General features: G+C 38.6%; 1 protein-coding gene across 2 annotated transcripts in view; it reads left to right on the top strand.

The window, feature by feature from the left end:
• Positions 1 to 26,958, top strand: part of LOC121375227 (rho GTPase-activating protein 6-like) — a 124,548-nt gene that overhangs the window by 59,513 nt on the left and 38,077 nt on the right. For both annotated transcript variants that reach the window (XM_041502548.1, XM_041502546.1), the window contains one exon: positions 25,365 to 25,521. In XM_041502548.1, coding sequence (XP_041358482.1) covers positions 25,365 to 25,521 — 157 coding nt within the window. The remainder of the gene's footprint in view (positions 1 to 25,364; positions 25,522 to 26,958) is intronic.

The following is a 26,958-nucleotide window of genomic DNA, read 5'->3' as shown; positions in this document are numbered from 1 at the left end:
TTGTCACAAAGCAGTCATTAGTTATTAAGTATAGTAGTACATATATTAATAGCCGAGTTCGTCACAGGTAACGAACGTGTTTGAAGAACATTTATCATACAATACGTGTGTCAAATCCAAGGGTATCTGCTGCTAAACCCGTAAGAGAATAATTTTATCCCTTTCAACTGATTTCAAACATAAAGTTATTACATGGTGTAACTTTTACTTCGTTCATACATCAATAAATTTATTATCTTTAGATTATATAACTTGACACTGCATATTATATCTCTCTATACGAAGATATACCCGAATTTCAACTACCTTTTGTTAAATGTGTAACAGTGTCCATAGCTCTGTTGTCAGAATCTTAGTGTTTTTAAAGCTCCAACGAATCAACATTCTTGTCACTGATGCGTCTTGAAGATATTAATATGATACTGTTTCATTTTCTTCGTAAAAATTTTTTACGCATCGCAGTCCTTTTATTCTGCTATCATTTATCATCAGCTAGAAACGGTTTCACCAGATTTGCACCGATGTTATGCAAACTCGACGATTTGCTTGTCTCTTTGTGTTGCCAAACACTGAAGTTGATTCTGCATTCCTCGCAGATCATTGCTGGCACACGTGAAGAGTTTGGCGATTAATAAGTGCACCCCTCCTGTCAAAACTGATGATGCTCCATGGATCATCCGTTATTTATTGTCTTCACAGTTCTCGTCCTGGGTTCATCAGGGAAGCTCCGGGTGGGTGCATTCAAGGGTAACGGTACTGTAAAACACTAAGGCCAAGGAATGTTTCTTAATCCTCGATGCTAAAGAATCCAGTTCACGGCGATTGAGTTTTGACAATCAGCTTGAAGCCGCCTTTGTGAATAGCGTTATGGATGTAATTGTGGCGCCCAGACACGAAGCATTATAAATATAGCCCGCGTGTCTCAACTATTGTAGTGTCACGGGTACAGATGAAAACATTAAAACGTTGTTGGTTATGATTGTTGTAAAATGCAAAAGCAATATTAGTGCTATGGTTTCCTCAGACAGATTAAATTAATGGTTATGAATGTTCTAACATACAAGAGTAATGTTAGTGCTATGGTTTCCTCAGAACGGTCCAGTTGATGGTTATGAATGTTCCAACATGCAATATTAGTGCCTTGGTTTCGTTAGAAAGATCAAGTTGATGGTTTTGAAGTTCTAACATGCAAGAACAATGTTAGTGTTTTGGAGTCCAATTGTTGTTTTAATGTTGTAAAATGCAAACGCAAACAAAGATTTAATACTAGTAGTATCGACAGTAGCCACCCCTATTTAGCAATCACCTGACGTAAGAGGCCATCGTATTGTCCCCATATAATCAATTATAGTACAACTTGACCTGTATTAGCCATCACCAACAGCAAGAGGACACCTTACAGATATTTAAATCTATATTCAGCGGCCATCTGTCGTAACGGGTCCGTTGTGATGTTCTCTCAAATCATCCATTATGGTACAAATTGTCCTATATTGAACATCACTACCTTACGAATAAACCAACATTTAGTAATTAAATTGCACAGCTATATCTTACTAACTCCACCTCCACCACACTTTAAGCAGTTGTTCACAACGTTCAAGTCTTCGTGGTCACGTTTAAGTCATCAGATTCGATGACGTCATGTTTCACTTTGTGATTGCTGGTAGTGTTTTGTGCGGGTTATTTGTAAGTGTGTCTTCATAACTGCTCTACGACCTGGCCTTTGTGTATTATACCCAGTTGTGAAAACAAGCCAGCAATATCTGTATAGGTAGTTCAGATGTATAGGCGATAGGCATGCACCGGACTCCATAGATATCTCATACATACAGCGTCGCTAATAACAGGCTCACTAACAATATTTCTATTGTCGCTGCGTTCTCGGTGAACCAAGAGGGAGTAAATACGTTTTGGGTGTTTCGTGCTTGAAGGTTTTTTCTCCTTGTGTTGTAAATGTCTTTCGACCTTCAATAAAGTAACCGTTCGAATGTTGTCGCAAATCCAGTTGACGTGTGTATATTGTAACACGAACGTCGTGTTGATAGGGGGTCAGATTTCAATGTAGATATGTATTGGCATGAAGTGCTACGGTTTGCAAGCCTTCATGAAGTCATGTTCGTAATTGTGACTAGGCTGGACACACCCATGAAGGAAACTTGAAAAAAGGGACATCTCTAATTAGTTAAAATCACGGAGGTCAAACCCATTACAGAAAACTCCCAAAAGATGAGTTCATGTGGAAGTTGAAATTTTGTAAACCTTTGATACAAATTGTTTTCTTCTAAAACCCTTAGATTGTAGACGTTTGTGACATTTAACAAGCCAGAGTCGTCAAAACCCGGCGGCTGTCCCCATTCCTCCGCTTTGTTATTGTAAAAGTAATTGTTACGGTCGATATTTTGACAACTGATGAACGTATTCTACACGATACGACAAACGACACACGTGCTTAGAACAATAACTTTCCTTATGGAATAGGTGGATCGAAAGGGTAAACGGTTTTGAAAATTAAACGAAAGGTAGAGATTTACAACTTATTTTAAATATTATACGAAAAGTAGAAATTTATTACTTATTTTAAAAATGATACAGAAAGTAGGAATTTAGTACTTATTTTAAAAATGATACGAAAAGTAGAAATTTAGTACTTATTTTAAAAATGATACGAAAAGTAGAAATTTAAAACTTATTTTAAAAATGATACGAAAGACAGACATTACTATCTTTAAAAAACTAAAAACATCTGTGCTATTTGAAAACTATTATTAAAACCAACAATAAACAATTCATGTTCTCAAACCATTTTAAATGTTAAATATTTTTAAGGCCCCACCTCCATCCCACGCAACATTTTCTGAATAAAGTCCAATCTTTAAAAATTCTGAATACAAAACAAAAACAATGCCATATTTAAAAAAACTGCTGTTCTTTTTTAAAATACATGTGTATTATTTCATGTCAAGCACTCTTAAAAGTATATTAATTTTAAACATATTTTTAAATTATAGATATGGGTTTGGGTTTGTGCGCATTGTTATTCTGGAAAATCAGAATCATATTGTTTTTATTATTTTAGCCAGAATAAAAGTAAAGTGACACAACATTATTACTGTGTGTAATGCTAACTTCTATATTTTTCTTCTATATATTTTTTTTCTGATTTTTTTTTTCTCATTTGGGGGGTGGGGTGATGGGGCTGGCGGGGGCTTTCGGTTTTTTGTTTTGAGGGGATTTGGTAGTGTTATTGGTTTGTTGTTTTGCTTTTATGTTAATTGTTGAGGGAGGCGGGTAGCATTGCATTTATGAAAGACATTTAGTCACTATGTACATATACGATATTTTCTAATAGGTCTATGATCTAGGTGTATGAACTAGTGTGTGTTGTGGACGGATGTTTTTAAATACAAGTGTACGACCACCTATAGATAGGTACACGGTGAAGAACAAAGCGAGATGCGACATTTCCCACGCTTTACTATCCGCGGTCTGCGCTGACCTACATACAGTGTGACGTGAGAATACCTACACACAGCCGGGCGTTCTCCATACCGCTCGCTCACCTTTATGTAATGAGACACAGGTACTTACAGGCGCGGGTCCAAGATTCTTGCAGGGGGTCTACGGGTCTACAACAACTATTTAAATGGATGTTTATTAGCGGTGAATGCATTTTAAAATAAGAGAGACAAATAGTCAGAGAGCCAGAGAGGGAGAGATGGTCCAGACACCCATGACCCCCCCCCCCCCCCGGTGGATTCACGCCACGCCTGTTATAATACCCATACCCAGGCAGGGCGGGTCAATAGAGGTGTAGGTGTTCGCTTTTCTATATATTATATTGAACATGGAGATGAATCCGTTTAATTATTTCCCGTTCCAACCTAGTCCAGAACTGACTGGTATAAATATATGACGGCAAGTTGTGGACTTGTTCCATCCAATTCTCCACTACTGGTTATAGCAAGGCCATGGTATGTGCTAGCATGTATGTGGGGAAACTGGCGTGTTTTGGTGACTGTGTGTCCAGCCATCGTGTCTGTGGTGGGTGTTCAGTTCTCATCTCTCACAGGCCGCCACTCAGATATATAGATCTGTTTATACGATAACGTAAGCGCGATATTTGTTATTGTGTTGACAGTGTTCTGTTACGAATGACAGCTATGTCACCCAGTGGGGCGTAGCGGTCATAGATCAAACCCTCACGTACGCTTCTCACAAACAGTCCACGTAGTTTTGTCAACACACATGTATAGTAGGCAAGATTAAAACCGTATATTTTGTTTAGCACAGAGGAAAACAACAAAATCGAAATCGTATATACATGTATTGTGGGAAAATATGTGTTCACCATGCGTTTAAAACTATACATAGTGTTTAACATCAATGAAGTGTAATGTATTTTAAAACCATGCGTTTAAAACTATACATAGTGTTTAACATCAATGAAGTGTAATGTGTTTTAAAACCATGCGTTTAAAACTATACATAGTGTTTAACATCAATGAAGTGTAATGTATTTTAAGAACACAACAATCCCCCCCCCCCCCATCATAACAAAAACAGTTGTAGGAGTTTAGCTGCTGTTATTTACGCATACACGCATGCACCTAGTGTATAGTTAACAAATACCAAAAATGCATGTGTCTAAAATTAAGGCTCTTTCTGAGCAAAACGCACCCCCACCCCACCATCAGCAGCATCTTCCGAATTCGCTTCCAATACTAATTACATGGAATCTGGACTTGTTAGACTGGTAGTCTTGATTAAATTCCTTTAGTAGGAAAATACTCATCTGATGCGCAACATCATTACGTTGAATTGTATTAAAGTGCCACGCAGCTTAACTACATTGTTAAAACATCAAAAATTGGATGAAATACTCAATTACTATTCCATTTTCCAATCTAGACAACGTGCCAAAATATAGTCAGACCATCTGACCTTGGCAACGAAATAAAGTCTCTAATACAGTTATTAAGATATCTAATTGCATGGTCGACCGGTTATAATTGAAACCGGCTCTGGTCAGCGTGACCCTATGACCTCACTTGAAATGAAATTCAATCCCCAGGAAATGAGTGGAACAGGACGTGATAACTTATTAAATTGCTTAGCCAGTCTGGACGAACAATGGACCACCATTAAACACTATCGATTATACGTCATCAAAAGTGTATGGATTTTAAGTCAAGTACTTTTGGAAATTTAATCAACTGGCCTTTGTGCTAATAATATTCATATTTATTAACGGTCGAAAAGTAAAGTACTTTGAAAATTTAATCAATTGATCTTTGTACAAATAATTAACTGGTCTTCTTCACTAAAGGTCAGAGATTATCAATAATGTTGTCGTTAGAGCGCGTGTTGGGCGTTGAGAGATGTAACATATTTTGGTTTTACGGTTTTACTTTTGAGAAATCCCAGCGAGTCACTTGGGGTGGATTTGTTTGTAAGCCATTCCTCACCTCTTCCTCTATACAAGATACCTCCCACATAGTTGCATACATAGACGATAAAACGATTTTTATTTAAAGGTATCTTCGTTAACCATACGTAGCATTATGTAAGTATGCAAAGACTACAAAGAATAGTTTCAACTTAACATTTTCAAACATACGACCAAGTTCCCATACTAGGTTTTACTTCTATTTATAAGATGCATCATCTCAAAAGTATGAAAACGCTACAAAGTGTATTATCATTTATAATTTCCAGACATACTACCAAGTTTTTATTTCCTAGATAACAATTACGACCATGTTAAAACATCCCTTTGACTGCTTTGTGCCGAGATACGATTTTTGTTTCTGGTAACAGTTTCGTCATTCAGATTCAGTTTTACTTCTGTTTTTAAGCTATATTATCATGGGAGTATGCAAACGATGCAAAGAGTGTTTTTAATGCACCTGTCTCAAACACAATCAAGTTTCCATTCTCTAGATTTTACTTTAAAACCCCCACTCTTTAACAGAGAGAAGCAACAAATCCGGCTTGTGAGTACTACGATGGATGCCAAGCTGTGGGGCTCTGCAAACGATCTATGCCTGACAGCCCTTTTCGCGACTCTCGCGGGACAAAGGATACAATACAACCAATCGAACGCTGAAGAAGAAGAACTTCCAATTAAAAAAAGCAAAACAAATCTCCAACACATATGACAGCTTATGGGGAGATTTGTATTTGTGCATTATAAAGATGTTGGCCATTTGTGAAACGAGACCGGAACTGCCTGTGGGGATCGTGCTGTAATTATTGTCACTGCATGACGCAAGGAACATAAATATAGCCAGAAGCAAAGATCAAAGGACAATCGATCCTCTACCTGACTAATTGCACTCTTATCTTTTAATTTACCGACCCATTAGCATGAGAAAGGGACTGTTGCGCCGGTGTTTTATACGAATCGCACCTCGGGTAGAGTTGTGAGCCAGATGTGAATGAATTCTTTCAAAATGTGAATAGACTGTGTTACCTATTATCGCATGCTCCTCATTTCGCGATGTCTGGTAATTTGGCGTCACTTTCATGTTGCAGCACTTGATTAAAGCAGAGGAAGTTAGAGAGATTTCACAAGCTGTGGATAAACAATAGACTAGGGAAAATACACGTACAGTTTGTACTTCATTAATGCATTGGTAATAATGGTATGTATGCCGCCTATTCGTGGTTGGTCACATGTTTACCTTTGATCTACCTGTTATTTGTGAGATATGTTAAACGTTTACTATTATTTTCAAATGGCTCTATCTCGAAATGACGGTTTGACATTAAAAAAAAAACATCGATTGTCTACAGTGAACATACTTAAATAGTTTAATACTGACACGTAATTCGTTTTGCTGATACCTGTAAAATAAACTTTTAACGGCGTATTTATTAATTATTATTTTATTTTATTTTAATATTTAGACAACTTTTCATAACAGTCATTTATACCATATTAAATTTAATGTATTTTACCAACATTCAGACATGTCTAATACATGTGGTTTTGGTTTACACAAATATACACATTAACAGAGGAGGGTTTAAAAAAAATCAATGATAAAGTTATGTGGATGTAGATATACGTTTAAAACTTAAAACACAGGACGTAGAGGGCAACCTAGGCACACTCCCAATTTCTGTGAAACATGCACTGTCTTTTTTTAATTTAGGATGAGTGCATTCTCCCTGTCCATGGCTATACTGGGATCGTGGGCCTCGTCCGACATTAAGAAATAGCACCGTGGCTGTCTGACAGTCTTAGTTTCACGACGTCCAGTCCACCGCCCATTGATAAATGGGCCATGTGAGGCTAGATGCATGACAAGGTTATCTTTTTATCACCAGCATGCAAATTAATTAGACACAGCCGGTTAACTGCTTGGCGCTAAATTTAGAATAGGTGTTGTGCATCTTAGCGACAGAAAAAAGAGAGGAATTTTTGCTTAGTGACACCTCAGCACATTTTAGACTATGACTTTTAGATACCTACTGAATATGGATCCTTCATTTGCACTTTCCACTGATAGGAAATTATATACCAACACTGTTGATTACTGAGGAAAACCCCCATCGAGGATTAAACATATAACTCATCGTACTCCATGGGAGTGCTTTGCTAGTAAGCCCGGCAATAAATATATGTGACAGTAAAAAAATAGAAAATATGAAAATGTTTCTTGTTTATGTCTGCGATAGCAACATTAACCGTACAGAAAACTAATACGTGTATATCGACAAGGAAACAACATTATTTTCCCGACACCCGTCTGTTCTTTCGCATTGGTGGTAAGAAGGAACCCAGTCCACATAATTTAATATTCATATCGCTTGACCATGTATGGCGTGGCTTTAACACCTGCGAAATAATCCCAGTTTATTTGCCGGGTAAGAGCTGTATGAAATTTCCAGCAATTTAATACACGTTGAAGTTTTAACAAAAGTATCGCGTTAATCTTGTCAAATCTGCGAGCTTATGGACTGGGCTACGCTCAAACGGATGCCGACTCACAATGTCTGAGGTCAACTTTAATGACCCAGGAAATATGGTCCATAAATTATTTGATGGTCATTCTTGAATTTATTTCTTCTTGTCCCCTTGTAACCTCCCGCCGCCCGTGTGTGATACATCGCCTTTGTTCTGCAGCGATGCTGTTAAAAGCTATGATGTACTTTAACATATCTCGCAGTAAAAACTGTAATATATTATAACGGGTTTCTGTCCCGCAGTAAAAGTAAAAACTGTGATGTACTCTAACGGGTTTCCTACCCTTTAGTAAAAATGTATGTATTATAACGGTTTTCTGTCACGCATTATTTAAATATCATGTACTTCGACATTTTAATTTCACAGCAAAAAGGGTTATGTATTTTAAGTTTTCTATCCCGCAGTAAACTGTGATGTGCTATAACGATTTTCTTTCCCGAAGTAAAAACTGTGATGTACTCTCAAGATTTTCTTTCCTACATTAAAAACTGTGATATACAATAGTATTTTTTATCCACTGTATTAACTGTGATGTGCTGTATATATATAAAAAATGTCTAGGAGTAAAAACTGTGATGCACTATAACTCAGTAAAACATGGTCTAAGATAACGGTCTCGTGGTAAAAGCTTTGATGTTCTCTAACGATTTTGTATCCTGTATAACCTGTGACGCATTATAACGGCTTTCTATCCCGCAGTGAAAAAAACTTTATGTACTTTAACAGTTCTCTATCCCGCAGTACAAAACTGTTATGTAGTATAACGATTACTGTCCTGTATTAAAAATAGGACAGTTATCTTTGTTACGCATTATTTTATATTAAAATTTTATGTTACAAAACTAAGGCATAAGTGAAACAATGTCTCCCGGTCACACGTTGTAAATCGTTCCTGAAAAAGGTGTCGTGAGAACATGCCATAAGCATGATCTGTGACTTCATTGTCGATTGTGCGAGTGATCCATTCACAACATCATGGCAAATCAATCGACGAGATGGCACGAGTTAATAGACACAGCAAATAGCCATTATTATTAGCGTCTTGTCCATTCAGACACCGGCAAGATTTACTCACTGCGACAAAACTGGACAACGTAACGCATATACACGTACAGAGTCCATTTAAAAAGCACTTATTTCAAATGTATTGTCCTGAATGCGAGTGGCGACTGACATGTCCCATGGGTTTAGAACCTTTATATTTGTGTATTACACTTTCTATAGAACGTTTCCTGGTTTACTGTTACGCCTGTCTATTTTAAAATACTACATAGGATTTATTAATATGACACAGTACCAGTTAATGCAATTTCCTATAAATACTATATGAGAATTCCTTCTGATGATTGATCGTTTCGTTTAGGGATAATAACATTTGTACGAGTATATTGAACTTTGTGGCACTAACGTTATTGATTCTGCTTTCTAATCAGCCAGTGTTTATTATTGAAAATATAAATTATGTGTTTACCAACATTTATTATTAGCTGATATAAATCTACGACCCGGTGTTTTATCAGCGTCGGACAATGCCAACTACGAACTTGGGGGGGGGGGGGGGGGGGGGGGGAGTTATTAATTCGCCTTTCGACTGGAAAGGGGCATATTCTGGCCAGACTGACCCCCCCCCCCCCCCCCCCCCACACACACACACACCTTCAGACTGCTATGGTTTTAAAGGGGTTCTACCGAAGTGTCATAATGGCAGCTTCTCGCCATATGTATTAATTTTTGTTTTAAAATGCCAGGTGAACGCGTATCTATAGGGAGAATGAGATAAATCATGTTCTTCCGAGTCTTGTTTTAACTGTGATGGTCATGTTTTGGTCGACTTCTAAGGTATTTGACGACATAATAATAGCTTCTTCATACACCCACTCCTAGTGAACTGGGGCAGGTGATTTCGCTCCTTGACATACGCCTGCGGGACTGGACGCTGATAACACCCCACCGCGTAATGTTTTCTTCAAGCATTCTTCATTACAACCTACCTGTTTTTCGTTTTTTATTCTTTTCTTCTTCGTTTTTTTTCTTTTCACTGTCACCTTTGCCCCTAAGGACTTTGTCGGTATTCCGTTCCCATGCCCCACTGACTTTCAATATGGCTTGTTTCATGTTACAACTCTTTCCTTATGCAGATAACCAGTATACGGAAGCGAATGATGAAACTTACAATAGAGTTTCCTCAAAAAAACCTTTGTACCATGCGTTATTATGTACACATCCGTTTTCTACAGAAGTATGACAAAAATCACAACAGGGAACAATCTATTGATGAACGACTGAAAGTTAGTCATTTGTTCTGGGTCGAATAAAAAATATAAATAAATAAAACCCCAGTAATAATTTGACCACGTGATTACCACGTGTCTGTTTAAACCATGGATTTAATTGACGAGTAAACTATTTTCTAAACATGACTCACATTAGACGTTTGTCGTTACTCGCTGGAAGCGTTATTGCTTCACGAAACTAGGTGAAGCGTAGCAAAGCTGATAAGATCAAAATGTAGGTGTCCAGTGGAAGTAAAATCGCTCAGAGGCCCAGAACCGTGTTCCGTATTTCACTGACACAAGATGGACGACTGTCCAGAAATAATACAGTAGAACCGCTTCTATCAGGCCGACACATGAACCTCACTAAATGAGACTTAGTAGGTGATATGCAGAATTTGAATATATGAAGACTGAAGTGTATGTTTAGTAGTTCTTAAAGTAGTTCTTAACAAGTGTTGAAAATAAGTACACAAATGCTGGTAACTTTCAAATAATTATACAGTGAAAACCGCGATAAAGGAAAGGATTACTTGTTTAAACTTTAATGACACCTCAGCACGTTTTAAAGTACGGCTGTTTTGGTGTCTACCATAATTATGGTAATTTCAATACTTGGTCTCGCTATAAAAGAAAGAAAGAAGTGTTTTATTTAATGACGCACTCAACACATTTTATTTACGGTTATATGGCGTCAGACATATGGTTAAGGACCACACAGATTTTAAGAGGAAACTCGCTGTCGCCACTACATGGGCTACTCTTCCGATTAGTAGCAAGGGATCTTTTATTTGCGCTTCCCACAGGCAGGATAGCACAAACCATGGCCTTTGTTGAACCAGTTATGGATCACTGGTCGGTGCAAGTGGTTTTCACCTACCCATTGAGCCTTGCGGAGCACTCACTCAGGGTTTGGAGTCGGTATCTGGATTAAAAATCCCATGCTTCGACTGGGATCCGAACCCAGTACCTACCAGCCTGTAGACCGATGGCCTGCCACGACGCCACCGAGGCCGGTGGTCTCGCTATAAAGATCACCTTGTATAACAATCACCGGTCTAAAACGGGCACCTAAGATATCTATTCCAAACACAAACGCATGTGTTTTACGTCTTTTTAAAGACCACCATCCGCGAACAACAAATAAGAACTGACGTGAATCCTTTTGGCGGGAAACTGTACTGACCTAGGTCGATTTTACACACCATGTAGTGATGTTCTTTAGGTGGGCTTTGTTTTGTCGTGGCACAGGTATTTCTCGTCGGAACACTTGTATTTATTGCAGGCTGTAGTAATGGTCGCCAGCAGATTCACCCCATGTCCCCACCGTGACCCCTTGACGGTACGCGGAGCATCTTCCGGCAAAAAACGCACTTGTTCTGTTATTCTGTTGTATCTCCCTCCATCGCCAAAGTCGTTTAGTTAGATTAGAAAAACTGCAAAGATGTTGGCTTCTTAATGTACATTTTATACAATCGCCCTAACAACTAATCACTAACTCACTGGCCTGGACAAACAGCTCAGGAACCTGAGGTGTGTATTCAGAACAGCTTGAACATTAATTGGATATAAGATCGGAAATACGTTATATCTGTATTAGAGATTGTGTTAAAACTAGTATAACTTATTCCCTCCCGCCCCGGAGTCGGTCACTGGCGAAGTCAGAGGCTGAATCCGGGGCGGGCGTGCCTGAACCCTTGTGGATAGGGGCACGTTAATAGAGTTTCCCAGTTCCCAGTATAACTTATTAGTTAATCTCGGTGAGGGATAGTGTATCTAGTGGTGCATCTAGAGGCGTCCAAATAAAAATCGATGTTTTTTTTTTTTAAATAAAAAAACCAAAAAACCCCCCACATTTCCAAAGTAGTATATCTGTACAAAAACTGAATACAAGGAAAGTGTATACAGAGTCGGAACGTGACTGCGTAAGAATCAAAGCAACTATGTACATCCCTTCATTCCGTAAGACACCAAAGCACGACCACGCTATACATGTAGTTATAAATGTTCTTATTTGGATTTATTCCGATAAAAAAACCTAAATTAATGATTTAACAAAATACTATTAATAGGCCTCCGGTACCACTAACAATACTTCAGAATACTGAGGATAAATTCCTATTTTACGGATGCTTTATTCAATTATCGTCCATCGTGCTACGCGTTCAAAAACCACCCATCTTTCTTTTGATGTGTTGTACAAAGTTACAACTACAACGTCGACAGACTGATGTGCGAATTAGCAGCTTAGCTCGCATTTAGCGTGTGATTGTTTGAAGTATTCCCCCGAGTCCCCGGCACCCTGGTGAAAGTTCTACGGCTAGGGTGTCTTGATGGGCATGTGGCTACCTCTAATCTTGACCACGGCGAACCGGCGAGCCCGGGCCCGCGTGAGTAAATGTAGCGAGTGCGTGTTTATGTGACTTTGTCGGGATTCCACGCTTCACCATTGTACCTGCCTGTGCCACGGCAAAGAGGGTAATTTGGGAAGACGAAATTCCGTAACGAGTAAACACTGTATAGAGAGCAGCGATGCTAGGTTGAAAACCACCTAGGTTTTCCACAACCTTCGTATACGTGCTATGTAGTTTGTTGTAAAGTGTTCGCCCGAGGTTGTGTAGTATCCACCAGCTCCGATGTAGGGACTACCCATGGGGTTACTGACTTGTTTCGACCAGTGCCGTACAATGGGTACACCTAAAGACCGTGGTATGTGCTGTCCTGTTGGAACTACATTGTTGCGATATTTACTGTAATACAAATGTAGGGATCCAAAGTAAAGGTCGCAGATCAATCAATCAGGTCCGTCGCTCATATTACCCCCGTCTTCAGAAGCTAAAAGTTTATTTATTAATTATCTCTTTATGTCATTCATTTCTGGAGACTAAATTTCTGATGAACTGTTCACGTTTGAGCACAATGTCTGACTGAATGGAACGTGTTTAAATGTCCTAAAGAAATGTTTCTGTACTTTTTTTGTAATCCTGAATCCTAAATGACTGTCATTACTCGTAGACTGTTTAGTTTACGATCTTAGACTTTAACAAATCACTTATGAACAAAGCACAGACAAGCCAAAGCGAAATTATATTTTTGCACACCAGAGTTCAGACGGAATTTGGTACCATCACCCACTCCCCCAGATGAGACTTTTTTCTAGTTACTTGTTTGTGGAATATTAAACACCCGACCCGTCGGTCACTGACCGATTGCCCAACTGCTCACTCCTGACGTGACAATGTTCGTTTACTAAAGCCCGTGTTACTCTGTGCTTGTTTTGGTCGGAAGCAAGAACGAGTACCAGTCGAGTGCAAAGCGTTTTAGGTTTTTTTTAATGCTATATTCGTCACTTCCGTGTGTTTGTAAATGCTGTTTTCGTCACTTCCGTGACAACACGATGCACAGATGGTAATGGGTGCGCGATATCATAACGTCTAGCCACACGCCACAATTATTTACGTGATATGTTTCTATACAGCATTAGTTGCTATAGTACTTTTATTAATATCAGTAGGACAGTAAAACATGTGTACATCTTTATTAATATCAGTAGGACCGTAAAACATGTATACATCTTTGCCTAGGGCAACATATCCTGGAAAAGACTACCCCTCTTGTCCAGCTCCTTCTAACAGGCTATAGGTTTAAACAAACACACCCATTAAACCTGACCGTAATACTCTTGTTTTATACTAAAATTATTACATTTGCATGGCTGGAATTACCACAAAAAAGTCTTCAATCTGGACAAGTTTCACATGTTTGCAAACTACGTGCTTTCCCCATCAACTCTAATCAGTCTAATAATTGCCATCACAAACTTGTCTGCCACAAATAATTGTTATCGCAAAGATGTCTGCATTGGTAACAAAACAGGAAAACTAACCCTGAGACCTTGTGTCTGGATATCCTATATCAAACTGTTAACTTTTCCCATACCCATATACCATATAAAATATAACTCGGGTATGTTTGTTATTTTAATCATGTGTGTAGTACATACCTCACAAAGTTCGTGTTCATGTACTTTTAGAGTCCAGATAAGGTCGTAAAGGCCACAGTGTTTATTTAATCCATTCAAAGGCGGTGATAAAAGATGGAAACACGATCAAAGTGAAGCAGACGATACCGGAACAAATCCCCGATTGTAATATAACTGCATTTACGCACAAAATATCGTCTGTGTGCAATAAAAAGCGCAGTGTGAAATAAAAATAACTCGCTTAGAAAACAATAACCGAAATGATCACCCAAGATGTTTACGACGAAGCACTGTTTCAAGGTACGGTAAGGCTTGGTGTAAGGGTTCTTTGATCTGTTCTTTTGTTAAAAAACACTCGTCGAACGAAGGTCATTGTCTTCCCATAATATAGTCTTCTTATATCAGTGAAGTCAGTGAATATTATCTTATATGGTTTGTTTTTGTTCTTGGGTTATATATATATATATACTCAGCGTCACTATTGAAGGGTCACTCATATTGTTAGTACTACGCATGCTAACGGTGCCCGTCCAACATACTAATTATGAAAGAAGGAATGTATGGCCTTCGTGGATTAGGCCCAGAGTGAGGTTTCCTAAGTAGCATTTGGATTTCAATATGAGTAATGGTAATATTCACGCACATTTAATTGAAAATGCGTCGTGTTTTTGCTTTGCTTAAAGCTGGCCCTGGTCTTTGTGCATAAGGAACGGATCGAATATATTAGTGGTGTAAACAAATTTTATTAGTATGCCTCTGGCTCTGACGACTCTGTTAAGTTGTTAACCCTTGGAACAATACTGAACATACTGGACATCTTTATACGAGACAGGAAATGAGAACAAAACCCAGAACTGAAATGAGTTTAAATGAGATAATAGTTATTATAAAATTAAGTGTCTTATCAACTTATTGCATGCTTTAAAATGGTAATACTTTTCAGTTATCTTCTTTTTTTTGCTTTGAAAGAAATTAAATCGGAATTTTGGAATATACATTCTGTATATTATTTTAAGAAAGCTTCAAAAGAACTAAACTATTAAGAATTCTGTATATAAAGTAACACCTAATAAAAGTAATATTAGTACCACTGTATTTAGACGGTGACTGGTAAATTCACCAGGTACCAAAACCTTGACACGAATATACGAACGTAGAAACCAATATACGACATATTGTATTGGGATTTGTTTACGCCCGGACCATAACCTTGGTGCTTCTAGTAATTAAGCAAGCGATAATTTTGTTTTAATTTTAAAACCTTTTGTTTGTTAAACATGATTACTGATAAATCGTGTCTATATTCCTTTGTTTGTCTACACGCAGAACATGTTATGGGTTTATCTGGGGCGTAAATAATTTACAATCAATATCAGTTCATTTGAAACTAACAGGTGGGTTACGGCCCAGGCTATTAGCGTGACGTGTTTGACTTAGCACTTCTGCAGATGAGCTTCATAACAGCTTTCTCAAAGAGTCCACTTACGAGGATGCCAACCTACCACACAGGAAGTCCAGTCGGATGGGCTAATCCACGGACAAAAACCAAATCGCATTAACTCTGTACATGCTGCTGGTAGCAAACCCTGCCCGATGGTACGTCTTGCTTGGCAGCTGCTGCCATCGAGTTGCTGCCCGGCATAAAATTCTTATTTTAATCCAAATTTAAATCAGTGTCTCTCCACTATCATACTAAAAAGTAGTATTTAAAATCACCAAAGGCCATCTAAAACATAAAAGGGAAGGGGCAAGGGAAGGTATATATTTTCTTATTTTTAGTAGCAAGGAAAGAGTTGATGTCGATTTTTGCTGCTTGGTGGTCATTTCATCACTTTTTCAAAATTAAGGTATCTGCATCAAAATCATATAATCATCAATGTGTGTTTTGAACTTTGTTTTCAACTAGATGCTTCAGTATTTTCAAATACTTCGTAAGACTTTATCATTTTTTTTTTTTTTTTTTTTTTTTAAATTTGAGGTCCAGTTATTTTATAATTATCCCAATGTAGAATTGTAAACGTGAATTTCAATCGCAGTACTGTAATAACTTACTATCCGGTAATACGCCATCATAAATCATTGTACAATGACGGCTAACATGCATTAATTAGCGGAACTGACGCCAGCTGTAGGTTACGAAACGTGTTGCCGTTAGTACTGAGTAACTGTTGACCAGGATAATGACCGGTCGTATTGGTGAAATATTACCACACACGTGTACCGTACAGGTATGACACTGACTAATCGCGGTCATCATTAGGAACCAGGGTCGCTTCCAGTTTGATGGACATTCTCCGTTCTGCCTGTGTGGTGACACAGTGAAGGTCCACCACCAGTCCCATTCTGTTCTTGTAACGTAACCCGACTTAGGAATCTACCATTACTTAGAGTTACAATCACACTAAGCCTGGGAAACGGAGATAACACGACCGAGGTCGTATAGTTATGGTGGCCGTTAATGGATCTCCACAATATTTGGTCACTCTCTTGCCAGCAGCCTAACCCTCTAGGCACACACGCTAACACTGTTGAGGGTGCAGAAGTTTGAAGCAGAAGCACTCGTGTCTTCTTCAGTTTATAAAGTCTTTGAACCACGTGGTTTAAACGGTTAGATTTGGTATCAAAATTTATGTTCCACTCATCGTTACTGTTTTCAACTAGAAAAAAGGACACATTCTATATACCGTCGGGCATATGGTTAAGGACCTCACAGATAGAGAGGAAACCCGCTGCTGCTACTCCATGGACTACTCTTTTTGATTAGCAGCCAGGGATCTTTTATATAAATGATACCACAGACAGGATAGGACATATTGCGGCCTTTGTATCATCAGTTGTGGAGCACTGGCTGAAACGAGAACTAGTGCAGCATCTAACTGACGGGGATCGATCCTAGATATACCGCATATCAGTCGAGCGCTTTATCTAAGTGGTTCCTGAGGACACCTGGACATGGGTGTTTATAATAATTTATTTCCTTCTCGTAGTCTAATCGTCGTCAGCTCTAAGACATAGGTACTGGGTTCATATCCTAGTACCGGCCCTCGCTCAGAGTTAGTTTTAACAACCGAATATTGAGATGTAAAGCCATTACACCGACTTCTCTTTGACAAACCTCTAACAACTAACCATTAACCGCTGTCCTGGGCAGGCAGCCTAGATAAGTGTATGTGGGTGGGTGCGTGGCTAAGAGGAACATGCTTGAACTTTAATGGATAAAATCAAAAAGGTAAATTAAAACTGGAATGCGATGTTTTACTCATCCTGCCTGCTCGTGACAGTACTGTGTGATCCCATGACCTGGTCAGTTCGCAAGGGAGTCGTCGCCAACCTAATTTAATTACTTTCCAGTTAGCTAAATGTAGCAGACGAGTTCTGAAGGCTGTCTCCCTCTGTGTGAAGTGGTCGTAAAATTGCCACTGGTCAGTCGCGTGGGCCGGCCGTTCGGACATGCAACAGCTGCCCGCTGGTCTGTGCCAGGCCCTGGTTATCTCCATGTTCGCAGCTAATTAAACTTTATTCACACCCACTAAAAGCAAAGAGAACATTGTTGCACACATCTCACCATCAAAGGGCCCTCTACGTCTGCTTCAGTAGGTGCTGATCTATGGGAGACAGAAAGCGGTTACCCCGGAACGTGTATCAGTGGCTCCTTTCAGAGCTGCCAAACGACACAGTATCACACGCACGCCGGTTTTATTGAACCATCACACAGCCGTGAATGATACGCCACGACAAATGACCGAAGCTCATCAGCTGGAGTTCTGTGATGGCCTAAGTGGCACTGAAACGTTAAGTCCGCGTGGTTGGTCTACTAATACGTCGTTCTTTCATGTCCAGTTACCTGGTCAATCAAACGGTGGGATCTCGGCCTGGTCAGCAGTAAAAGCACTCGTGTGCCACACAAACCGGTCCGTAATACCCTCTGATGACGAAGGCGTCATAATCCCCATCTTTAATAACGGTTCACTGTGGTACATGGCCTTGCCCTGGATAAGAAACCTAATTTTCTGGATTAATCGCGTTCCCAGGATAGCGTGCTTGAACTTTTATTGAATATTACAAGTATACATTAACCGAGTTATGTTTTAGAGGGTTTCATTAAAGTTCAAGTGCGTGGATCGGCACAGTAATAAATTGTCAGTATTTTAAGCCTTCATTTGAGTACACACACGCGTTTAGGCGCGTGTGCGCGCACACACGCACACATAGATACGTATTTACATACATTTACACGAGGATCAGCTCAGTTGATTTTTACCCCCACCTCTTCCCTTTCTCTAACTGACTGATGAAGACAAGAAACTGAATTGATTAGACTTGATGTGAAGTAAATAACCCATAGGTTTGAAATATTACCTTTAACTTTCACAATGTACAATTAATTCAATTTCCGGTTCTGTAATTTTTACAGCGAAGGCATCTTTAGTGATATTGGCCATTGGCACCGCGTGTGAAATAATCACTGCAATTGCCATAACGACCACTCTAGTTGCAGACCAAGGAAATCGCTTTCTGATGACATCGGCTTGGACATTAATCTTCTGTCCATTGTTATTAGCTTTGTAAAAGCACTGCAGACAAATACCGTTAGATGGATAAGTGATTCCCAGAACAAATACATTCTTTTTAATGGTTGGCCTTAAAAGATGAAATGTACCAAATATTTTTAAAATTGTTGTAAAAGGTACATCTTAATATATGCCAGTCCTATCCACACTGAACACATTTCAATGCATTATAGTGTTCTGATCACTTTCTACTTCGCACACATACAGACAGAAGATTGTTGTTTGTTTTGTTTAACGACACCACTAGAGCACATTGATTTATTAATCATCAGCTAATGGATGTCAAACATTTGGTAAGTTTGACATATAGTCTTAGAGAGGAAACCCGTTACATTTTTCCATTAGTAGCAAGGGATCTTTTATATGCACCATCCCACAGACAAGATAGCAAATACCACGACCTTTGATATATCAGTCGTGGTGCACTGGCTGGAAGGAGAAATAGCCCAATGTACAGACAGAAGAAGACAAATAAAATGTTCCAGTATGTAGATAGAAGAAATCGCATTTGTGTTAATACGTATAACGTTTTAAATCTGTTTAAAGGCACTAATCGTAGAAGCCGCTGAATGGGGGACGCGGGGGCCATGATCCTCCTACCCCGATCTCTTCCATGTTATTGTGCTGAGAATGCTGGAAATGCCCTATTTGAACACCTGAAATTCATACCTTTTTTTTCAGGAGAGCATGCCACCAAACCCCATCTAAAACGTCTGTTTCTAAATTTCCTTCTACAGGCCATTGGACTAAAAGTGGCCTCCCTAAACCTTCAAACCGCACTGATAGTGCCCCCCCCCCCCCCTCCCCACCACCACCATCACCACACACACCAGCTAGCGGGGGGGGGGGGGGGGGGGGGGGGTAACTTGGAAATAAATAGGCCTACACTCCGTAGGCAGTGTCTCGGTGTTTTGAAACTAAATAATTAGTACAAATTTACAAAAAGGAAATTTTTGTAATTCCAGTTGAGGAAAATTTTGCCCAGCTTGACACATATATACATGTATACAAATACTCCCTGCTTTCTTGGCAGATAATCTGTGTAGCATATATTCATACGGTATATCCCAGAATCGGTCCTTGTTTTCCCCTTCCACTAAGACTCGCTGGCCAATTAGACAAATTCTCTTTCTTATTCGCCGACAAATTACGGGTGGAATGTGATCAAGTGTATTAAGGTTTTCTTTCGTAACAGGGGGAGGGTTTTAGGTAAAAGGGGTTACGCATATGTTATTCTTGAAAATCTTTTCATAAAAGATAAGCTGCAGTAATTTTCCATTGCATGTTAGTTCCACATGTAAACATGCAATGGAAGAATTTCCATTCATAACTAGTCGTGGAAAAACCGAGTTGTTTTACAATGTCGGTTATGTAAACTGCTATTGCTTACACAATGAATCATTCATATGTTTTGTGCGGTTTTGTAACTTCTTTACCCGAATTACGTTCGACTACTTTCGGAACACCTCGCTCCGTAACATTCGGGAAATGGGTTAGTGTATTCTTTTTGCTGGTATTAGATAGAGTGAATTTTCTTTTAATACAGCACTGTACTCGTCCACATGGAGTACTTGAACCGTATGAACAATATACGTCAACCAGAATTAAAAGAAAACAATAGGCTAAATAAATAAATAAAAACATACACGCACATACACTATGCACACATACCGTAAACGTTTAATGGCAATGCATTTTCGATAGCTTTCGAACAGAATTGATGTACATACATGCTGTTACGCGTTATCAATATTATACACTGATAGATGTACGACCAGCTGATAATGGTTTGACCATGACGATTTACTACTGTCGCCTTGGTGTCTTGTCAAGTACACTACCATTGTTTTAGGTCATGTGCGCAAATCAAATGGTTGATTTAGAAAATAGCACGTACTCCTGTTGTTTCAAATACAACGTGGATTTATTTGTATTGCAAGAACACGCGTCTTCGTCATTTAAATATTAACAGCATTCCATGCACGCTAAAACAATTTTAAAAATACATTCTGTGGCCAGTGTGTGGTTTCTGTGTGGCGCAGGCATGGAACGCCAAAACAAGATGCAATAAAACATCGGTCTGTGTTATCCCATTTGCGCAGCGCAGTATGCAATCGTTTTTCGCGAACTGCGCCCGCGCCATGTCAAAAACCGCACACATGAAAAACGGGCTTTATGTAAAGTAGCGATTTCAGAAGCGCATTTGTTAGGAAAATTGTGTTGAAGACTAGTAGGTACTAGATTCATATCTCAGATCAGACTATAAACTAGTTGATGCAGAATGCGGAGGTGAAGTGTAAGATCACTCTGAATAGCTGGTGTCTGTACCCAGAACATTGTGTTTGACTCAGTTAAACCTCCCTCCGACTAGCTGATGTTTGTACCCAGGAAGCCATGTTTGATTAATTTAGCCTCCCTCTGAATAGCCGATGTTTTTACCCAGAAAGCCATATATGAACCATTATTGTATACAAATGCAAAGATAATGAAAAGTAAATGGAATATGCAATGTACTTCAATCGATGTTTTGGTGTATTCAGACTGGAACCTTCGATTTCATACATATTTTGTCTGCGTATTTGCTCGCATGCATACAGTGCACATCGATAAAGATTAAAACTTGGTATGTGGCCGCCGCTCAAAATAATCAGTAACTTAAGAGAAACACTTGTTAATTATTGTCTTTTGGACATTCGACTAACAAAGAGTTGTGCATGTATAGTATTTACACGTGTACAACCAGTAAACATCTAAGAAGATAAGCGCTTGGTATGCGGCCGGTGCTCAAAATAAACAGCTACAAAAGTGAAACACTTGTTGACTTTTAAAATTTTAAGAGCTGTAAGCATGCAGGCCGAGAACACGAATATCCTTCAGATATGTTTACTCTTCTGCAATTAGAAGTGGCTTTCTTCTTCCTGGTGTTTGTCTGGGTCTTGGTGAAATAGCCTCGTTGTTTGTTTTCAAACCGACTTTACCAAACGACACGTACTCTGTCCAGTGCTAGGGAAGTAAAGAAAGGTTTGGTCAATGATGCTTCGATTGTCCACTACATTATTGAATTATTCAGTCATTAAATGTCTAACATTATGGTGATTTAATATTTGCTATAAAAAATAAAAGTAGGCCTACAAATAGTAACTTTTAACCTAGTGCAAGGCGCACAGTGAATAACCCACACTCCCTACGTCCAATTCGAACTATTTTTAACTATGTTTGGTGCAAAATCATTTACCCCAAAATAACGGAACTTTAGGGCCTGGAGGAATTAGGTATCATATCTCTATTTTATATTGAATGCCGAACATTTTGCCGTTCATATATCCTATAGAATGTTTGGGAAGGAGATCGATCGCGGTCGCTTGCTAAACGTTTTTTTGTTGTTGTTGTTGTTGTGGGGGTTTTTTGCGCGCGCGCGTAACGTTCTAGACGAATGTAATTGTGATAGAAGACGATGGTGCCAGATAGTTGTTCGTGAACGGTCGACCACCTGAACCTGAATACTCCCCAGTTAACGTACAGACATGCTTCTCCCGGGATTAGTGTCTGACTTCGTGAACGACCGAGACATAGACTTTAAAATTGGAACTAAAGTGTCCATAATTATTTCATGAAAAAAAACAACGAAAAAAAATTTAAAATGGAAAGAACCATTCTTTACCTATCTTCCTGTTTATTTTGTTTGATTGTTGTTGTTTTTTTGTTTTTTTGTTGCTGATCGTCTCGCCAGAAGACAAAAAATTAAAAAAAAAAATTAATTCAGTGTCACGGACTCAATCTCAAGCGATTTTCCCGCCATTTCAGGCTGCCGACTCAGCCACAAAATGGCGGATAAAAGTTTCGTCTGATATCGCATATGAGACAAACATACTTAAGGGGCTGGACCTTAGACTTTATATCACTTTGGGGTTCAAACTGTAAATCTTTGAAACAGGAGTCTGAACTTTTAGCTCGAATTTCAGCACAATACACACTTGTAGGGTTTTAAATCTTGCCTTGTTTGGACTAGTTCCTTACTACTTCCCCAAAATGTGGACAGTCCTTAACTCATATTTCAAGTTGTTGGCAGACACTTAACGGATAAAATCCTAAGATGTTTAACTGAAAGTGTATTAGAATAAGTTTGTATGTTTTATCACGAAAATAAACGTCAAAAGTAGTGTTTTGGAGGCACGTTACAGCCACATTTGCATACAAAAGATGGATCATCCCCAAATATGCATGCAAAAAGATAAACACAGTAAATGTAAATTGCCCTTAAACAGATTAACAATCTTGTGTTACAGTATACTGTACACAAGATTGGACAATGTATTAACGTTTTACATAATTAAAAAATATATATATTGTTAGGTTATTATTAATTTTTCTTTGACAAAGATAAAAGACATTGTAATTATAATAACAGTAATTCAGGTTTTTTGGTTTTTTAAAACCCCACAGAATTGCAAATATTCGTAAGCTGTCAAGAGTGCATTGAGGTAGTCAAGAACATGTGTGTAATGAAGGTTGTTACAGTAATCTGGAATATGCAAACATGTCTGTACATTTATGCAGCCACCTGTCATTGTTTGATCCGCAGGGGGAGGGTTGCAGGGGTCCTGCGAGCATCTTATTTTAAAATTATCAAAGAAGCAAGCTCCCGAAAACTCCTACAGATTTTGCTTCTTTTGGGAACTTGACTTATTTTCCTTCAACAAACTCAAACTTGTTGTTTTTAGAAGTTTGTGATCCTGAATCTGGCCCTGCTTGTACGGGGGGGGGGGGGGGGGGGGGGGGGGGGGGAGGAATTCTGGGAGTGTATGACCCCCCCCCCCCCCCTATAATACCCCCAAAAAAAACCTTCAGTTGCTAGAAGCCCCCTGCACAATTTCTGGTACATGCACCTGCTTATGTCTGTTCATATAAAGAACATACAACACACACAATCGATAATTATGTGAACACGGGCTGAGAAGTCTCTTTCTCTTCAAAGATAAGATGAAAACCTTTCACCTAGGTATAACATAATATCTTAATCTCTGTGCTGCACCACTGAACACAAAGAAATAGATGCGTTCAGTGCTTTATTGAACATTTCATTCGACTCTGTTGAAACGTATAGTTAACATCAGAACCGTGTACCAAAATTATGGGTTTTGTCTCCTGAACAATTTAAATATTTAGCAAAGCATAGAAGATTACCACATAATAACAGACGACTAATTTTACCCCATGTATCAAAGATATCTGCAGAAAAGCGAAACTCGGGTATTTATTTATGATGGTTTAAACATTTGGGGAATGTTTTTTTTCTTCAGTTTGTTTTTTAACAACATGAGGGTATATATTACAAGACGACAGACAGTATAAGATTTCATTTAAAATCCTTTTTTTGTTGTAGTTTCAGAGATGATTAAAATGACAATTACAGCATATTGTATTACTTCTATTGTGATAAAATTACACAGCTTTTGTATTTGTTTTTTTATTTTGGTGTAGGCAAGGTTTATTATTTGATGACTGTGAGCCTGGGGTTGCCAACCACCTGTGTGTTCGACTTTAAAAGGCAAATGATTCAGCATTTTGTCCTCGCCTATTGTTCAAATCATTTTACTAATAGACTGTCACAAATGATAAAAAGATGTTTGACCATGTTTATCTATCAGTTGCTTCTGGTAGCCGTAATATTCACTGATAATGTTTACAGCTAATTTGTAATTTACTAAACCATTCTCTTTTACTGTCAAAATATTGACCATGACTGATCATCAAACACAAATTATGTTATAATGACGTCATAATATTTTGCCAGTGAAGATGAACCTGCCATTAAAACAATCTCATGTAACAACCATCTGTAATTTTCAGGAAACAATTTCTTAATTTTCACCTCTTTATAAAGACCACCTGCAAATAAAGATCATGTTTTGCAGGCACCGTGGGTTTATAGACAAATTTGTGATATATTTTTTATTGAAATTAACAACATTTAAAATCTACATTTAAGGATTGTTTGTTATTTTTGTTAGGTTCACTGGTGTATGAACCCAAAACAACATGCCATTCACATACAAATTTGTCATGTTTTGGGGGGTTTTCACACCCAGATGAACCTAAAATAGATAACAGTCAATTTTTGTAATGAAACCTGAAACATACTTATTACTTTTTACCTTATTAAGTTTGAGCAAACTTGCATTTTTGTTTTATTTACTGTCATAAGGGGACAAGGTGGTGATGGGTGGGGGGTGGGGGGTTACTTACGAATAAGGGCATAATTTCTTAAATGCCGTCAAAATGGAGGTGGGTTTATTCAAAGACATGGGCTAATTTCCGGTCAAATATGGTAATAAAATGACAAACATGATATTTTATTTGGAATTAGTTTTTTGATCCTAGAAGAATAACACCTAATATGACCGTAACAATATAAAGTGACATCATCAGATATGACGTTCCCTGATCATTACGCTCAGTGAGAAATCAACAAACTTGATGACTTTAAATTGTATTAAATATAACAGATATTTAGTAATATATATATATATGTTATTTTATATATTTCTGTTTATCTGTTTCAGACGTCATGCACGTGGTGCAGCATGAGCGGGCGCAAGGTTGTCCTGAAGCCGGTCAGTCTGTTCCAACTCACCGAGGCCGAGCGACTGGCTCTCCAGAAAGTGGCCCTCACCAAGCTGCAGGAGATGGAGCTGGGATGCCCACTCATCGTTCCAAAAGGTTCGTTTCTGCAAGTTGTAGCTAACTTACAGTGACAAGTACTGCGTTTGTAACTTAAACAGACAAGTACCTAGCGTATTATAGCTAGAGGCAGGACATCACACATTAGACTGGCTGATAGGTTTTGGGTTTGCACTCAGCAATGGCTCCCAACAAGAGTCTGTTTTAATGACTCATTGGTAGGTGTAAGACTAAACACCAACCTCCCTTCCACTCTGTCAGTCTGTCTGTCTCTCTCTTTCCTCTCTCCATCTCTCTCTCCATCTCTTTTTTGCTCTCTCTCCCCCTCCCTCCCTCCCTACCTCTCTCTCCATCTCTCTCACTCTCTCTCTCTCTCTCTCTCTCTCTCTCTCTCTCTCTCTCTCTCTCTCTCTCTCTCTCTCTCTCTCTCTCTCTCTCTCTCTCTCTCTCTTTCTCTCTCTCAGTCTTACTCTCGCACTAACAACTAACCATCAACCCACTGTCCTGGACAGACTGCCCAGATAGCTTAGGTGTGTGTCCATGGTAGCATGCTTGAACTTTAACTGGATATAAGCATGGAATTAAGTTAAAATGAAGATAACAAAAATCAGGGTACAATAAAAGAGAATATTCTTGGAAAGGGGTATTTTTTTCTGGGGTAACAGCTACCCTACTGCACCCCACCCCGTCGATATGCCTCTGATTAAAAAAACCCTTTGAGGACTAAATTTTACTTTTAATTAAAGTTTAAATGGCCACCATAAAAATATATTGTTTATTAGAATCACACAAGTTCATAAAAGTTGTTCAATATTTTGATTTTAAAGGGCTAATTTCTTTTCTCTCTATTTTTCTTTTTCTTTTAAAATAACAGAAATAAAATTAAAAGTCATATCAAATGACCCACTATTAACAGGATGGGTCAAGTTAGGAAAAACAGAACATTTGTTAAAAATGGCCTGACTGAGGTATGTTATCAACCACACCAAAGCTGAGGTATGTTATCAACCACACCAAAGCTGAGGTATGTTATCAACCACACCAAAGCTGAGGTATGTTATCAACCACACCAAAGCTGAGGTATGTTATCAACCACACCAAAGCTGAGGTATGTTATCAACCACACCAAAGCTGAGGTATGTTATCAACCACACCAAAGCCGTTTTGTTGGTTTTAGGAATGAATATTGCCCTGGGGCCTACAAAACTATTAATCTGGATGTGTCTTAAGGTACAGATTGAGTTATTTGCTACTTTCCACAAACTCAGCTTATTTTAAAGTTGTAATCTCACCTAAAAATATCATAACATTTTGTAATTAATGCCAAGTACAAACACACTTACAGTTTTAATAAACTTGTGTGTTATTGTAGGAATAGTTGGTGTCAACTTCTTTCATTCAGCAAACAAGTCTTAATCCTGTTACAATGTTTATAATACTATGTAGCACAAAATCGTGGAACCTCACCTCATTACT

This window comes from Gigantopelta aegis, chromosome 6 (genome assembly GCF_016097555.1).
Source record: "Gigantopelta aegis isolate Gae_Host chromosome 6, Gae_host_genome, whole genome shotgun sequence".
In the NCBI taxonomy this organism is placed as follows: domain Eukaryota; kingdom Metazoa; phylum Mollusca; class Gastropoda; order Neomphalida; family Peltospiridae; genus Gigantopelta; species Gigantopelta aegis.
Note: the sequence above shows the minus strand (reverse complement) of the source record. Positions and strands in the feature narration are given on the sequence as shown.